General features: G+C 39.2%; 2 protein-coding genes across 4 annotated transcripts in view; both read right to left on the minus strand.

The window, feature by feature from the left end:
* LOC121923169 (protein SSUH2 homolog) overlaps window positions 1-1840 on the minus strand; it is a 35435-nt gene extending 33595 nt beyond the window's left edge. For 2 of the 3 annotated variants that reach the window (XM_042453331.1, XM_042453329.1), the window contains exon 1: window positions 1711-1840. The gene's annotated coding sequence lies outside the window, so the exon portion shown is untranslated. The remainder of the gene's footprint in view (window positions 1-1710) is intronic. The other variant, XM_042453332.1, reaches the window with a different exon arrangement.
* An 8505-nt stretch (window positions 1841-10345) lies between these two features.
* Window positions 10346-17442, minus strand: part of LOC121923167 (protein SSUH2 homolog) — a 40212-nt gene continuing 33115 nt past the window's right edge. The window contains exons 10-13 of the mRNA XM_042453324.1: window positions 14410-14502; window positions 13357-13462; window positions 11939-12046; window positions 10346-10614 (exon numbers count right to left, since the gene is read on the minus strand). Of these exons, the coding sequence (XP_042309258.1) occupies window positions 10462-10614; window positions 11939-12046; window positions 13357-13462; window positions 14410-14502 (460 nt within the window). The 3' untranslated portion in view covers window positions 10346-10461. The remainder of the gene's footprint in view (window positions 10615-11938; window positions 12047-13356; window positions 13463-14409; window positions 14503-17442) is intronic.

Raw genomic sequence — 17442 nt, forward strand, 5'->3', positions numbered from 1 at the left:
CTCTGGAGGAAAGGGTTCGAATCTTGCCTCAGCCCTAGAAGCCCCCTGGAGGATGTCCCACTCCCTCAGCCTCCTCAGGGGAAGCCCCCTCTCTACAACTCCGGCCAAGAAAACCCAGGCAGAAGGTCGCCCAGAGTCAGAAACGACTTCAAGGCACACAACAATAACAATAACAAATAACAACAACGTTCTTCCTCTGAGGCCATTTCAAAAAACTGGGATCCCCCTTTTTACTTTTTATAAATATATTTTATTAATTAGCCAAAAACAACAACATATCCACTGTTCTCTTATCCAAATTCACATAACATATATAAAAATATTACAATCTGAATAACTTCAACAAAATATAACTTTAACAGATAATACACACACACACACACACACTAACTCGGTTTAAGCTTCAAAATAATATGTCCGAGTCAAATACTCATCTATATCCTGAAAAAGATTTCTTCAGTTCAAAAATCACAATTCTGTTCTTTTTTTCTACAAACCTATTTCATGTTATTTTAATAATTTCATTCTTACTTGCTTGGCTACTGCCTTTTTTTATTTTGCTTTATTTTTATTTTACTTTGTTCTTTTTCCCCCCAAAAAATCTAATACGGGAAGCCATTCCTCCTCTACTTTTTCTTAATCTATCCATCTCTTGCATATCAAGGGATCCCCTTTTTATCATTGTTTTTCAGTTCTAAATAGACCCATAAGGGGATTACGTAAATTTTATAGTATGTATGTATTTTGTATTTTTTATGGTGTATTTTTGTCTTGTAATTCGCCTCGATCCTTTTGGGAGAGGCAGGATATAAATAAATATAACTGTTATTATTATTATTTCCATGGTGTGGTGGTTTCTTGTGGGCCTTCATTTCTGACCTAGGGTGACCCTAAAGTAAACCTATCCAGGGGTTTTCTTGGCATGTTTTGTATTTATTTATACGGGTTTTTTTACTTACTTTACTTATATGTCGCCCAGTTGGCATCACACCCCTTTGACCTCCTCCCAGATCACACCATACACAATCCATAATAATGTGTTTTTGTCCTAAAATTACTCATAAGTTGTAACTCCCATATATCACCGAACGGAACAGCAATGGTTGTGACAGAATCGACAAGCAAAATTGAAATCATACCTTGAAATTACAATACCAGATGCGCAGCCTAAATGTTTTTACACGCCCATAGTTTCATGTGATTAAAGTGAAAATTTAGTAAGATGTGGTCTTTTTAAAGAAAGTTTTGAAAGGATTCAAAATTTTAATTTAAAAAAATAAAATTTAAAATTTGATTTGTTTAAAAAATAAAATTTATTTTTGAAAAAAAATATTAAAATTTTAGTAAAAACAAACATGGGGGGCTTTCTTTTTTCCTCCCACTGATCTTCACCACATTCACCCCATCTCTTTAGCATTTTAATGGGACATAAGTGAATGCCACAAGCCATTTCTACCAAAAGGTGGATGTTTGGGGAGCATTGGTGTGTCACTTGGTGCAGTTCGCACCCCCTGGTGATGCCCCTGATGCCACCTGTCTCCCAGAACAGGACCCAAGGCAGCTTCCAGAGCAACCCATTGAAAACATTTGCCAAAAAAAAAAAAAAAACCCAACAACAATTAAAAACAATTTAAAATATCCATATTAAAATACTATAAACCCATTTAAAAACCATGCAAAAGTGTTTTTTTAAAAAAAGATAAAACATACATATAAATGAGAATCTTCTCTGCTTAATCCTTAGCAGCTTGCTTAAATAAAAAGGGCTTTGCTTCCAGATGACAGGAAAGTCCCAGGTTTCTCTTCTTTCCCCTTTTGCCCTCACTCTGCCCAGTTCAAAGTGCAAAAGTACTTTGCAGCCCAGGCGGAGTAATCTTTCCTCCCAGGGCTTGGGAAAACAGTCTCATCTCAGTCATCAGGCTAGATTTGCTCTGGGGCTCATTTATTTGTTGTTGTTTTTTGGCAGTCCATGGTATCTGCAAAACTTTTCTCCAGCACCAGGTTTCAAATGAGTTGGTTTTTTTCCTTACCTACTTTCTTCACAGTCCAAATTTCGCAACTATACATAGAAACTGGAAAACCGATGGCATGGACAACCCTGACTTCAGTACATTTGGCCCTTGGTATCAAGCATTTGGTTCCAGAACCCCCCATGGAAACCAAAATCCATGGATACTAAAGTTCCATTACACGCAATGGTGCAGTACAATGGTGTCCTTTATATAAAATGTCAAAATCAAGCTTTGCTTTCTGGAATTTATAAAAATATTTTCAAGCTGTGGATGGTTGAATCTGTGGATAAAAAAAATCTGTGGATATGGAGGGCTGACTGTGGTGGCATTCACACTTCCTTTTTTGTCCCAAGGAGATCTGGATCTCTGCAGTGATGCAATACTGGATTGATGTTCCCACTACATTCCCAAATCTCTCCATGCCATTTTAACCCTCAAATCTTGCAGAAGTGGTCTCTTGTTTTTCCTTTTTGGTTGCCATCTATTTCTCCATATTGATTATTATAATAGTATTCCTTGTTCTTGCACACAGTTGCAAGAGACCTCAGGGTTCTGTATCTTTTTATTTTTGCTTCTTCTTTGTCCTTAACTGCTTGAAGAGTCAGTGCCACCCACTGAGGCTTTCTCTTTTTGCCATTTCTCCCTGACAATCACCATGGCTTGCTTCAGAGTTCTCCTCACTCCTGGTCAGTTAGGTTTAATAATGCAAATCTATTTTTCATATTATATTTAAATTCTACAGGGATGTTCTTCAGGTTGTATTTTAGTACAGTGGTTGCTTTAGTGTTATTCTTTAGCTTTACTCTAATTTTCTAATTAGTAGTTCATGGTCTGTGCCACAATCTGCTCCTGGTCTAGTTTTTGCAGAGAGAATGAGTTTCTTCACTTTCTGCATCCAATTATGTAGTTATTTTATTTGTATATTGACCATCAGGTGATGTCCATATAAACTGTCACTTTTTAAGCTGCTTGGAATGTCTTTGCAATGAAGAAAATGTTGGCCTCACAAAATTCAGTCAGTCACATTCCTGCTTCATTTCTTGATCCTAGGCCAAGTTTTCCTATAATCTTTGATTCTCCTGTTTCCTACTTTTGTGTCCCAATTGCTTGTGATTAACAATAATTTCTGTTTTGTTGTGTGGTGTGTGGTCATTTTCTTCCTGGACATATAGGCTAATTATAAACGGGCCGTTTTGTGCGTGTGGAGGGCACACTAGGGTTAGAAAGGGGCGGTGCTTCCGCACCCCCTAACCCTAGTGCATGCTCTGCACGCACAAAATGGCGGCGGCCGTTCCACACGGCCACCGCCATGAGGACGTCACAACTGTGCCGCCTCTATACGGGGCGGCGCGGAAGTGACGTCCTCGCTCCGTGCCAGGGCGCCTAGGGCGCCCTTAGTGCAGAGCAGGAAGGAGCTCCATTTTGGAGCTCCTTCCTGGTTTGGTCCGCTGGGCGCAGCCTTCACACACCTGCGCCCAGCGGACCAAAGGAGAAAGGGGCCAAGTGGCCCCTTTCTCCTCACTGCCGCCGCGGGGTGTCCTTGGGGCTTGAAGCCCCAGGGACACCCCTTTTCGGGCTGCGGGTAAGCGGCGTTTTGCCACTGCCCCGCAGCCTGAAAAGCGGTGGATTGGGGCCTCAGCCGCTGCCGTTCTAGCTGCTGAGGCCCCAATACACAGGGGAAAGGGGCGGGTACAGCCTGCCCCAAATGGGTGGTCTGTAACCCACCATAATCTTTCAATTTGATTGCCTTCTGACTCTGTAGTTGGAGTATAGTTAGATTTTAATTACAATACAACACCTGAAATCTTTTTGGTATTATTTGGTCAGACTTTGCATTATAGTCTTTGACTGCATTTGCTACATCAATTCTCACTAAATGCCAACCCATTTCTTCTTTGCATTTCCTGAACAAAACACTGTGTAATCATCTTACTCAACACATCCCATTCCTGTCCACTTTTTACTTGCCCTCCCCAAGTATTGCAATTATGTTCCATTTCTTGTTTTACTGGGTCCAGCTTTGCCTGATTCTTGCTTCTCACATTCCATGTCCCTATAGTATGGGTTGCATACCTTTCACTTCTGAGCACATCAACAGCTGAACAACCTTTCAGCTTGAGTCTAGTCACAGCACTCCTCATACTTGTACTTCAGTACTTACATACTTGTACTATTTGTACTTCAGTAGCTCATTCAGTGCCATCCAATCTAAATGTCTCATGTTATTGCACAACCTCTTTTTTCATTTTGGATTGGCTCATGATAGGGTTTTCATGGTAGAAGACATTGAAAGGGGGTTTACCTGCCCTCTTCTGCACTGTATTAACAAGTGTTATTAGCTATGAGAGGTCCTCCACCAGTCTCTCTCTCTCTCTCTCTCTCTCTCTCTTACACACACACACACACACCACATACACATACTACTGCTGCTGCTGCTTCCCAGTAGTTGTATGGTCCATTTAGCCTGGCTCTTCAACAAAAGGCTCTCTGATATGGGAGACCCTACCAGCAGCTCTGGGACTTGGGAATATAGCTGTTAAAAGTGGTTTATCCTCAGGAGGTCTTTCTTGAAGATTGCCACATCCGGGCAGGTTCAGAAAGAAACAAGCAGTCCCTTTGGTTGGAGACTTTCACATGGGCAAAAGTGACGGGAGCATAGCAGGATGCTCCCAGCACTATCACACAATTGTGCGAAGATTATCAGATGACATTGTGTGAAATTGCAATGACTGCATCATTATCCTATGAATAAAGAGGAAATCTACCATCACTTTTTATTCAGGGGAAAGTCCCATGAATAAGATCCCAACCCACTAATTAAAAGCAACACCTTGAATTGTGCCTGTAAAACAACTGATAAACAGGGCAGGTCTGTAATTCTGTTCATTCACATCCTTATCTAGTAGGGTTAAAGGCTGCTCCTTGATGTTTGGTGTCAAGGAGTGATAAACTCAAATGTTGCCAGCATATTGGTACTCATTCCAAATCTCCAAATGACCTACCTCTTAAAATATTTTTGTGCACTTTTTCGCATGCATGGACAATTTACAAGACTCTCAAACACAGGAAAATACAATCAATTCTTTAAACAAAATTATTGCATACCTCCTAACATTTCACAGAAGAAATCCAGGACATTTGTGGCTAAGCAACACCACAGAAACCCATTTTATTTTAAACTGTCATGGTATGAAAAAAAATGGCTGTTTTTTAGGAAATGAGGCTGAACAAATTAGGATATAAAATGCATTGTTTAGTTTATCAGAAGAAAAGATTAATGTCCAAGTGTCAAACAACTGTCAGATGTAGTGCTTCTGAAACTGTCTGATGTGGTGGACAAGATTTTTTTCCCAATCTGCCAATGAACAGTACCATATATGTAATACTATTGTGCTTACATAATTTCCTGGAAGTTTGCAACAGACCAACAGTTGATTGCTCTACGGCTGGCACTAGTCCACAGACTATTACTTTGAGTGGCATTGCTCTAGGGCATAACATACTCATTCTGGTTTCCTTCTTTCCTGGAATCAAGGCAATATTATCCACACCAGGATCTTCCTCAAAGAGGGGAAATGAGCAACAATTATTGTTCATAGCCATTGATTCAGCTGGCTCCTTTGACAGTAACTTTACTACTGTCTCCTTTAGGAATAATAATATGAACTACCGTATTATTAACTACCCTTAAGCAGGGATGGTTTCCGATAACCATTTTGTGAGTCCACCTCAGACAGGTTTTAGCCAAGTAAGAGGCTAAAGAGTAAGTGGTTGTCTTAGGTCCAATATGCTTCTTTATATGACGTCTACACTACATCACCCATATAAAGAGAGAAAAAGTTTTAAAGGGCCTCAAGGGCCATTGAAGAATCCTAAAACCTTCTTTTCTGCATCATCAAACTGCTGGGTTTGATTCAATTTATGAGCAACAATAATCCTAAATGCCTTTTTGCATGTAGTACTGCTGAGTGATGTATCCCCCATCCAATACCTGTACCTTTGGTTTTTGTGGCCTAAATGTAGAATTTTCATTTGTCTCTTGAACTTCATTTTATTAATTTCTTCCCAATTTTCTAGTTTATCTTTTTAAATTCTGTTTCTATTTTCTCATGTGTTAGTTACCCATCCCAGCTTTGTCTCATCTGCAGACATGATAAGGATTCCCTTCGCCCCATCATCCAAGTCATTGATTAAAATTTTGGAGAGTAATGCCCCTGGGACAGAACCTTGAAGCTCTCCACTCAAGATCTCTTCCTAGGGGGCATTCACAAACTTTTTTTGTCCCAAGGAGATGCGGATTGCTGTGCTAATAAATATCAAGTTTGTTGTTCCCTATTTGTTTTGGGTTTGCAAATCTCTGAGTTATTGTAACCCCTGTGTTATTCACACATGACATTGTTCCAGTTTAAAATGCAGCCACCTTTCTTCATTTCAACAAGAAGCAATGATACAGAGCAATCTGAATTGATTCAGAAGCCTATTCACACTGCCGACAATGCAGATCTTTCAGGAAAACTCAAGGGGGGGACTGGTATTGAATATCCTCGTTTAAGTGGGGGGGGGGGTTCCAAACCCCCCTCCCCCCCAAAAAAAGCACATCAAGTGCATTTGGGACATGTGTGAACAAGGATTCAACCTAGATTCATCCCGGATTATTTTCCTGAGTGGAGTACTAGTTTGAAGTCCAGCCATTGATGGTGGCTCTTTCAGCAGAGTTATTGGCAGCCCATGAAGGACCCCAAGATACATAAAAACCACAGAAAACTATTTAGGGAAGAAAATTCTAAAGGTTTGGGTAGACACAAAGCAGTTGTGTAAAAACTCAGTGACATATAGAGGCCCTGGGGTTTCCAAGCCAAAACTTGAAACCTAGAGACAACCTTTGGTGATGTTACCGAGTTTGATTTTATATAAATTTTGGGTGCCAAGCGATCAAAAATCATGACCCCTGACTGACCCCATCGCCAGCCACCATTACCCTAGAACTGAGCTGACCAAGTAGCCAGCCAGCCCTGCTAGGCTTGGTCATAGGAAAAGGTAGATTTATACCTTAAGAAACCAGTTCTGGGAGTTGCCCTACAAGTTTCGCAGGCAGCCCAAAGAGAAGAGGACAAAGAAGTAGCCTCTCTCCTAATGAGCAAGTGATTGTATTAACAACTCTGCAATTTAGATCTCTGCCTTCCTCTGAAAGGTGTCAGACCTCTCCTTTGTATGTCTATTGTGTAAGTTTCAGCTTAGACAAAAGATAGCCATCAAGACCTTTGTTCACCAGGCAGCCATAGCCTGAGGATACGTTTTGCAGTATAAATAGGACCGAGACTTCTGCCCTCATTGGGCTTGTTGAGCTGAAGTTCCAAACCTCAAAACCTTGTTTGCTGAGCTGCTGCTCCAGGCTTGAGTTCTCCGAGCCTTGGGCTCCACTGAAATCACTTAATAATAATAAATAAAAGTTTTATTTCTATCCCGCCTTTCCAGGGATCAAGGCGGCGTACAATAATGGGATTTATCATCCCAATGACTTGAGCTAAGCCAATGCTCACTGTCTCTCTCGGGCCTCTAAGTTAGCTTTGCCCGCTGTGCATGTGCGATCCCCTTTGTTGTGTGGCTTTAATAAATGTTTATATTTTAATTGCAATCTTTGGCATTGGAGTTTCTGTTTCTTGGGGCTGGACTAGATGACCTCTGGTATACACATAGGGAGACGATCCGCTGCGTGCTTTGTTAGGACACGCCTCTCGTAAATTTGAGCTAATTAAATTCCCCTAATTCGATCCTTCCTAACAGTGGTATCTTTAAGCATTATGCACTAATGTCCAAAACACATTGCAGAAATAATCCACTTTGAGACTGCTTTAACTGTCCTGGCTAAGTGCTAAGGAATCCTGGGAACTGCAGTTTCTTGTGACACCAAAACTTTCTGTCAGAGAACGCTAAATGTCTCACAAACACTACAAATCCCAATATTCCCTAGCATTGATCTAGGGCAGTTGAAGCGATCTCAAACTGGATTATTTCTGCAGTGTGTTTTGAACCATAGTGTTTTGGATCTTAGAATAAAGATCAGTTTTTAAAAACAACTGTGGGAGAAGAGTGGCAGCAGGGAAACAAATAATTCAAAACTCTAATCAGAAGTTGACTGTAGTCTATGAAAGCTCATGCTGCCAATTTCTTTCTTTCAGTTAGTCTCCCTACATCCTGATTCTACAGACTAACATGGCTATATCTTTGAATTCATCTACCCTAGTTGAAGTGATCAATAAATCACACGATACTACAGCAACATTTAATTTCTTTCTTCTTCTCCTTCTTTATTTCTTTTCTTTTGGGAGGGGTAGAATAGTTGACAGTCATTATTTTTACATACAGATATAGATACTATACATACACATACATACAAAAATTAGCATACCCCAAATGTAATACAAAACCATAAATACTAACATATAACTATCTAGTCAATTATGCCAATAATCCACGTATTCATGTTCCTTCTACTATGACCCTTCCCTCCTTCCCACTCCGACCCTCCTAATGAACAGGATTATAATTTATTTAAAATCCCTTTCCTTTGATGGGGAGAAACATACTAATTGTATCTTATATAATTTTGTACCCCTTCTCTTCTTTTCCCATTTCTACTAGCGTATTCCATTTCCTTAGCCAATCATTTCATTTCAATTGACCCATATACCCAATTCTTCTTTCTAATATAAAATCAAACATAATACATTCAGAAATATAATATTGCCATCTATCTACCTTCCATTTTTGTTTATCTTTCCATCTGGAGGCTATAACTGCATGAGCTGCCCTTACCATTGGTTTCAGCATTGTCCAATCCCATATTCCTTACATTTAAAATCATACATTTTTCTATATTCAATTCCAAAGTTTTCGCTATTATTCCATTTATTTCATTAATTATTTCCCACCCAAATCTCTGCACTTTAAAACATTCCCACCACATATGTATGTGTGTGTGCCTTTACTTCCATTCCCACTTTCACATCCATGCCAACAATTCAATGGCATATCTTTTATTACAGTGGACCCTTGTTATACGCTGGGGTTTGGTTCCAAAATCCCCCGTGTATAACAAAATCTGTATATGCTCAAGTCCCATTAAATATAATGACATAGCAAAATGGTGTCCCTTATAAAAAATGGAAAATCAAGATTTGATATTTGAAATTTATACTTTTTTTGAACATTTCAAACCATGTATGCTTGAATCTGTGTATAAGAAGGGCCGACTATATAAGGCGCTGCTATGGTGTTCTATACCATCATTAATTAATTGTAACTGTTGCTCCCTTACGTGTATTTTTAATCTTAATAATTTCATTTTCACTCTAGGATTTATTTACCACTTATTTATATATTTTCTCCATAATCATATATCCATTTCTGGCTTTCCAACAACTTCTATAAATCCTTCCCCTGCAACCTCCCCCCCCCCCCGCGCAAACTTTCTTCTCATCAAATCTTCAGGTTCTTCATTAACCCTTATTCCTGACATGTTTTTGTGAATCCCAGGTTGCTGAAGCCAAAATTGTTTCACAATAATATCCCACAACATTTCAATCTTAAAAGGTCTCCCTGAATTCTCACATAGCTGCCCTGTTACTAAGTAACCATTATCTTTTAATTTTGCAATTACTCTGCTTATTCCCCAGTCTCCTTCCCTATTCAAATATACTATTGGATGCCATTTATAATTTTGCACATGTAATGAGAGCCAGTGCTGTAGTAGTTTGAACAATGAATTAGGACTCTGGAGACCAGGATTTGAATCTCAGCTCAGCCATGGAAATCCACTGTGTGACCTTGGGTAAGTCAGAATCTCTCAGCCTCAGAAGAAGGCAACGGCAAACCCTCTGATGAAACTTGCCAATATAACTCCATGATAGGTTTGCCTTAGGGTCACCATAAGTTGGAAACAACTTGAAGGCACACAACAAAATAGTTTATTTTCCCACATCTTCTTTACCACCCAAACAGACCTCTATTATGCTATTAAACTTTCCTCCTAATTTTCCTTCAAACAATGATCAAAATTCCATATTATTTAAATATTTCTCTATTCCTACCCATCTTTTGTTATCAAGTTCAAAATCTAATAATCTCGTCAACTGAAAAGCCTCATATATTAAATTTCCATATGGCAGAGCCCCCCCCCACACACACACACACTTTTGCATGATGTGTACCTAATAAACCATTATTAATTCTTGACTTTTTCATTTCTGATAATGAAAAACTTTGAAAATATATTTCAGAATAATTATAATCAAGTATGGAAAAACACATAATTTGGATAATAAATCGGAAAAAAATAGTCACTGGAATTTATGTTGACATAAATTATTGCTCTGAAAATGCTAGCTATTCCAATATTGCTATATTTATTTCAGACTATTCCAAAGGCCATCCCTGTATGTGTGTACTGTTAAGGAATTGGGATAGGAAAGTTATAACAACACTTTCTAGGATAATCATCAGCATACACTTTGTGTTCATTTCCATAAACATAATACGAGTAGGATTTCCCATTCCACTCATATTCGACTTTGGAAATAAATACCAGCTCAATTGTTTGCCTCTGTAAAAAGAAAAAGAAGAATTTTTTGATGTCTAAATAACAAAGTAAGATTTTAAAACCACTGAAGCCTGAATTATTGTAAAGTTAATACCATCTCTTTCATCTTCCTGTCCCAAATATTCTTCTTGCTTCTTGACCTTTCCTTCCCTTTCTCCTTTAATGTAACTCTTCTCCTTAACCTCACTAGGTGCAGGAGTTCTCTCCTCCATGTATTAGGGGTCCCATAGTCTAATTCCACAAATCCAGGGCATATTGTCATGTTATACAAATTATTTGCTCCTTATTTATACCATATCAAGCACCTTTAAATAGGCAGTCCACATACAAGCCCCTTCATTTCTCACTCAAAATGCCCCTTCAAAAATTTCTTTGGAGAATGGGCATTAAAGAGGCTGCAGCCAATGCCTGAATATAATAGAAACATTGTTTGGATATTACGAACTGAGAGCTGCCACCATAAATACTGCAGTATTCAGCAATATTTCACTCAACTGGCGAGTGAAACTCCTTTTCACGGCCTCCACTTGTCTCAGAGAGGCAGCTGAAGGCCAGAAGATGGCTGAGAGGAGGAGCCAGAAGTGCACATCTGTGGCTCCTCCCCAGCACCATTTTCTGGCTTCTAGCTGTGTCAGAGAGACAGCTGGACATCAGGAAATGTTGTGGAGGAGGAAGAAAGGGCACACGAGTGCCTGTTCCTCCTCCCCGGCCTGTGCCAGGCAAAATGGTATTGTGTACCACCTGGGGCACGCATGCCATGGGTTTACCATCACAGCTCTAGAAGCTGTACAGCAGCTTACAGCTTCTGCACCACTGGCTGTGCTGATGGGTCTTGTAGTCCAACAAAATCTGCAAACCCACATCTCTCATGTCCTCCAACATTTTATAGATGAAAAACATGACACATGTGGCCAGCAATATCAGAGAATGGTCAAGATGGCAAAAGGTATTAATGGGGAAGAACACATAAGCTAGGAGAGACTGCACTTTGTTATTGCCTGACCTCCTTCTCCCTAATGCTGGACTTTTTGAGTGCAAACTACTTTTGTACTTTAGACTCAATCTGCAGCAACTGAAGTAAGCTAAGGGTGAAGGGGAAAAGTGGGAGGAGGAGAGGGAAACTGGAATACTTTAAAAGTTGCTGGAAATGCTTTGTCAATCTTAATAAACATTGCAATAATTATTTCCACTGATGTAGCTGGGTTGTTAATTCTCAGGATGGGTTCATAATGAAGACTTTACAGTATGTGAATGTGTATGATAGGTGCTTCTTCCTCTTCCAGACAGTTGAAAACAATCCATTTTAATCTTCTGCAATTGCACTCACCTGCCTCAATATCCGAGTTGTGGATGCAAATTGTGTTTGATGTTGTTCAATAGCAGTACGGGAGACTTGATTGATGGCACTCTCAGGAAAACCCAAAACTGGATAGACCTGCAATTATGAGCATACACATTCTTAAGACACAGAAACAGAAAGAAACATTCAAGTATTTGTAGTCTGGTAGTAATGTTCTTTAGAATTCTCTGCTGGAGAGCTTGGCTGGAATTCACCTAGGGTTATGCATTCGTGATTGGTTCATATTTGCAACCTCTACTATGTCACAACGTTAGGAGTATGTGAAAGAACCCCAATCCCCACTTACAGGGCAGCAGTCACTAGGAGCGATCAGTCTGATCCCCTGTCAATTGGGAAGCAGCAGACTGATGATCCCACCCCCATCTCTTGTGCAAGTAATCTCTACAGCAAGGGGGGATAGTGACAGGGAACCTGTTTCTGTCCATCACAACAGCAATCACCCACAAGAGGGGGTGAAACTTCAGCCAGTTGTTTCTCAGACCCCCCCCCCCCCCCGCATTAATTATAGTAGCTGCTGCCTGATACATGGGAATGGAAAACTACAGGGATCAGGCTGAGAGACATTATATGCCTACATAATTATGTGGTTATGTAGGTATACATGATGCAACTGATGGAGAACTCCCACTCTCTCATGCCCTCCCACGAAGTAGAGCAGAGAATTCTCTCATCAAACCACAAATCACAAGATTCCCTAGGGTGGAGCTATGACAATGTATAAAGAGGACTATTACATGGTGAAAGTGTCCTATCTTGCAGGGAAATTATTTCTATATTTTATGAAAATATTCATAACATACTTTCATTGGCCACAGTTGTGCATTTGTGTGTGTGCTTTCAGTTACAACATGCTAGTTGCACACAAAGTCCAAAAGAGGAAGTGGCTTTTAAAAAAAGACATTGTGTGCTGCTAAATTTCAGGAACACTGTGCTAATTGTAAAGATGAAGTGGAATATGGATCTGAAAAAACTTCCTCCACTGCAAGAAGCCTCTTCCTGTATTGAAAGGAGCTCCTCTAGACTCAAATCAGTCTCACTATATAGTTTCCTGACAAGTCTGCAGGTTACCAAGTATTGCTGCTGAAACCCTCGGTTTATTTATTGTTGCGATGTATTATCAGTCCCTTTCTCTCTTAATTAATCTTTTAAAAGCACCAATTGATTTATAAAAACCCCACAGCTGAGTTCCTCTAATAAGCAGAGGTGAAGAAAGAACAGGATTTATTCAACCATTACTGAATTGTGATGAAGTCTGGATACACTAGCAAGCTGAAGGAAGCAAGAAAGAATATATCTGCCAGTATTAAAGTTGATTCATTTTCAGTCCTGCCTGCCCCTTGCCCTCCCAGTACAGTAATTTGCTTTTGTTGGAAATGTTTCCTTACCATATTTTGCTCATTAACAAACAGTGTATTTCCATTAACTCCCTGAAAAAGTTCAGTAGGAAATCCAGATCTTTGATTTGCTGCATATTCAAAAACATTATTCTTCCTGCAAAAGATACATATTTACTTTTCCATCTCTCAAATTTCTTTAATATAAACTTCTGTTAGTACAGAATCCACAATAGCAGAAGACAGGTGCATTTGCTTCATAGAAGGTTCCATATTGCTTTGTTGGCTGGACAATTTAGTCTTCTCTAAACATTGGGTATATTTTTTTCCCCTAAAGGGGCAAATGGTCTCGAGAACAGATCATTTGACTTCTAATGCTGCCCATCAGACCTAGATAACAATGCATGTAAAGTTAGGAGACAAAAACAAACAGTTTTTCAGACATTAAGAAATAGCCTCTTTTCAATACAGCTTGTGTCTCCCTTATTTGGAATTCCAAAATCCAAAATAATCCAAAACCCAAAACTTTTTTCATGGATGGCTGAGATAGTAGTACCTTTGCTTTCTGATAGTTCAATTTACACAAACTTGCACAAACTTATTTATAATACTGTGTATAAAATTATATTCAGGCTATATTTATAAGGTATATATGAAAAAAAAATGAATTTTATTTTTAGAATTGGGTCTCATTGCCAAGGGATCTTATTATGCACATGTGGAAATACAGGTGTTCCAAAATAATAATAATAAAAAAACCAGAAAGCTAAAACACTTCTACAGTCATCCCTCCTGATTCAAGGGGGATCTGTTCTGAGGACACCACCATCCCCAAATCAGAAAAACTGCAAATATTCAAATCCCTTTGGTTACAATAGGTGTGAGCTCCTGTGTGAAGTGCTAGGTGTGCGCCTTAAGCAACACATGCCATTTTGCCCCTCCCCCCTTTCTGTCTACAGCAGAGTAAGACTGTGGACTCCAAGTCTGCGAACTGGGACGGTCAAGTGTATTTCCAAGCATTTCAGATAAGAGATACTCAACCTGTATTGTATTTAGATTATGGTACATTATATCTCTACTATATTGTACGTTGAAAAGACTTGCCATTCAACTTGCACCTCAATGTATGACAGTAGCTGTGCTTTTCCTCCACAATTACGGCATGCTGTTGTTCCCTGACCATGACATATTTCACAGCTGTGAAGAAAATGTGACAAAATACCATTTTTTTATGGAAAGAAAATATCCACACGATACCCAAAATCTGTTAAAATCTGTTTAACATTATAAAATGCAGAGTGAAGATGGACTTCTTATATTGAGAGTTCCATGTACATATGCTGTCTCAGCAATGGAGAATACAACATAATCTGGCTTCAGATGATTTTTTAAAAACTTAATATACCACCTAAAATACATCCAAACTTTCCCTTATATAAAGACTAGCATTCATCTCTTATTTCTTTTTGCTGCCTATTCAGGAGACTGTGTTTCTCCTAAAGCAAAAGAATGAGTCTCTGAGTTACAGCCAGATTTTGTTTTCAGAAATGAGGGGTCACCTCCTTTGCCCTTAATGTTAACTGTGACATTGCCCTGTGACTAATCCACAATTCATGCCTTGTGTTCTGAACTGCACAGCCTTCATGCCCATAGCCTTTGGCAAAATTTCATATCTCTATATTTTTTGCTGCATAGTAGCATCATCTGCTGTTCCTAAATATATACATAGCAAGATAAGTTTTCTTTTTGAGTGAACTTTCATACTCTGAGATGAGGCATTTTAGTTCCATTTTGTGGTTGCAAAATTCACAAGAGTATTAGAACTAGACAGTAGGCATTCTGTTGCATCATTCCCTGCACCATTCCCTGCATATTTGTATACCCTGCGTTTGAATCCCCTGCCTCTTACTAGTTTAAAAAGCAAAACAAATAAAAATCATCCTGCTGTGGGACATGTGACATATTGGGACAAAAAAAATGTCCTCTTCCATTTTTCTGCCCACAGCCTTTGGACTAAATATTATAATTAGACTTTCTTTCAGCCTTCCCCCACTCCTTGAATATCTTTGTTCTAGCCTGATTTAAAGTAGAGAACCCTAAAATCTCCATACTCTTTTGAGCCCTTTGAGTTGTTTCTGATAAAGATATTGCTCAACTGCAGGTTTTGGATTTTTTCTAAATCAAGAAATCATTCAGGAATGGTCTCAGATGGTGTGACATAACAACAAGAGCCTTGAAAATTGCATAATTATTCAAACCACAAACCTGAACACAACATTATTTGGAAAGAGTGCATCAAGCACCACAGCTGTTTTTTGGCAGCATATTAGACCTGGCACTCATAACTGGTTTGATCTGAATTCTACAAGAAATTTATCCACTGTTTTACATTTCAATTTCCTTGAATTTGTACTAGGTCTGTGTGCAAGCAGAAGCAGTATCTCTCTGTAAAATATATATTTTGTAACTTTCAGAAAATGGATTTGTATGATCAGTTTCTCAATCTCTATGCAATTTAAACTGCTCACATCAAGTAAGAGCCCAGCTTTGGGCATCCTGCAAAGTAGAGCTGTCAGGTTGAAAACAGGGGACAAAATAGGGCTGCTAGCTTGAAAAGTGGATACAGTTCTTGGGCTTTCAATGGTTGTACAGAAGGGGGAATTTTAAAAAGTGTTGCTTGTCACACAGCTAGGTTACCAGCAACATCTGCCAAAATAGCTTTGTACCTGGGAGCCAACATGGTGGAGTGGTTTGAATATTGGACTGATTCTGAAGACCAGGGTTTGAATCTCTACTCAGGAAGATGAAGATAAAGCTACTGAAGCTCAAGCTTTTATACCTTAGGGAAATACTTAATCAAAGAAATAGGAGTGAAATGGTCTTGGCTCCCCTTCCCATGAATGAAGAAAAACAATTAGACATTAGTCCAAAACACACTATAGAAATAATCCAGTTTGAGACCACTTTAATTGTCCTGGCTCAAATGGTAGGGAATTCTGGGAACTGTAGTTTTGTTAAACATTTATCCTTCTCTGCCAGAGAGGTCTGATGCCACAGTAAAATACATTTCCCAGGATTCCCTGATTCCCTTGCACTGAGGCAGGGCAGTTAATGCAGTCTCAAACTGGATTATTTTTGCAGTCTGTTTTGGACCGTTATGAAAGAGTCCAGTGTATAACTTTCTTAAAGGAGTTGTATTTCTAGGTTGTTCTTTTCCACATCTAGCACTAGGTAGAGCAGAGTCCCTCAAAGTAACAATAGACAGGCAACTAACAGAAAGCAGATCCCCCCCCCTTCCAAGATATGTCTTCTTAACTCTAGATTTTCTTTTGCACAGTAACATTTGCTGGTCATGTATATACATAACAATACAGTATAAGTTTACTTTTTGTGTGATCCTTCATATTCTAGGATGAGACATTTTAGTTATGTTTTGGGGGTTGCAGAATTCACCAGAGAATTAGACCTAGACAGTAGGCATTCTGTTGCACAATTTATATATTTAAAAATGCCCTATGTTTCAGCCCCCTGCTCCTTTCTTACAATGTTCCAGCAATTCTGTTCTTTTTTGCTATTGGAGAATGTTACCCATTTACATTGATACATTCTCATTACAGTGGTACCCCGGGATACGAATGTGCCGCCTTACAAAATTTCCGGGTTACGAAAAAAATCAATAGGAAAAAACTGTTCCGGGTTACGAAGGTTTTTTCGGGTTACGAAAAAAATTTTGGTGCTTTTCGGCGCTATTTCGCACGAAATCGCGGCTTTTCCCCATTAGCGCCTATGGCTTTTTCGGCTTACGAAGCATTTCAGGTTACGAACGCGGCGGCGGAACGAATTATTTTCATAACCCGGGGTACCACTGTACTTGTGTTTCTGTCTTTCCCCCAGCCCTCTTGATTTAGTTGGTTTTGGTCATTTCAGTCACTTGAATTGTATTGCTAGTTTGAACTAGAGTAAGAATTTATGGATGAGCTGACTCACCATTCTACAAATGATGCAACATCCCTGTTTTATTTGATGTTAACCAGTAAGGTTCAGGCCAGTGTTTCTGAGTCATATTGTACTTTCTCTGCTCCTGTTTTATCTCACTGTCTTTCAGAAATTAAGACAATCCATTTTACAATGAGGTAT

Source organism: Sceloporus undulatus, chromosome 2, assembly GCF_019175285.1.
Source record: "Sceloporus undulatus isolate JIND9_A2432 ecotype Alabama chromosome 2, SceUnd_v1.1, whole genome shotgun sequence".
Lineage (NCBI taxonomy): Eukaryota > Metazoa > Chordata > Lepidosauria > Squamata > Phrynosomatidae > Sceloporus > Sceloporus undulatus.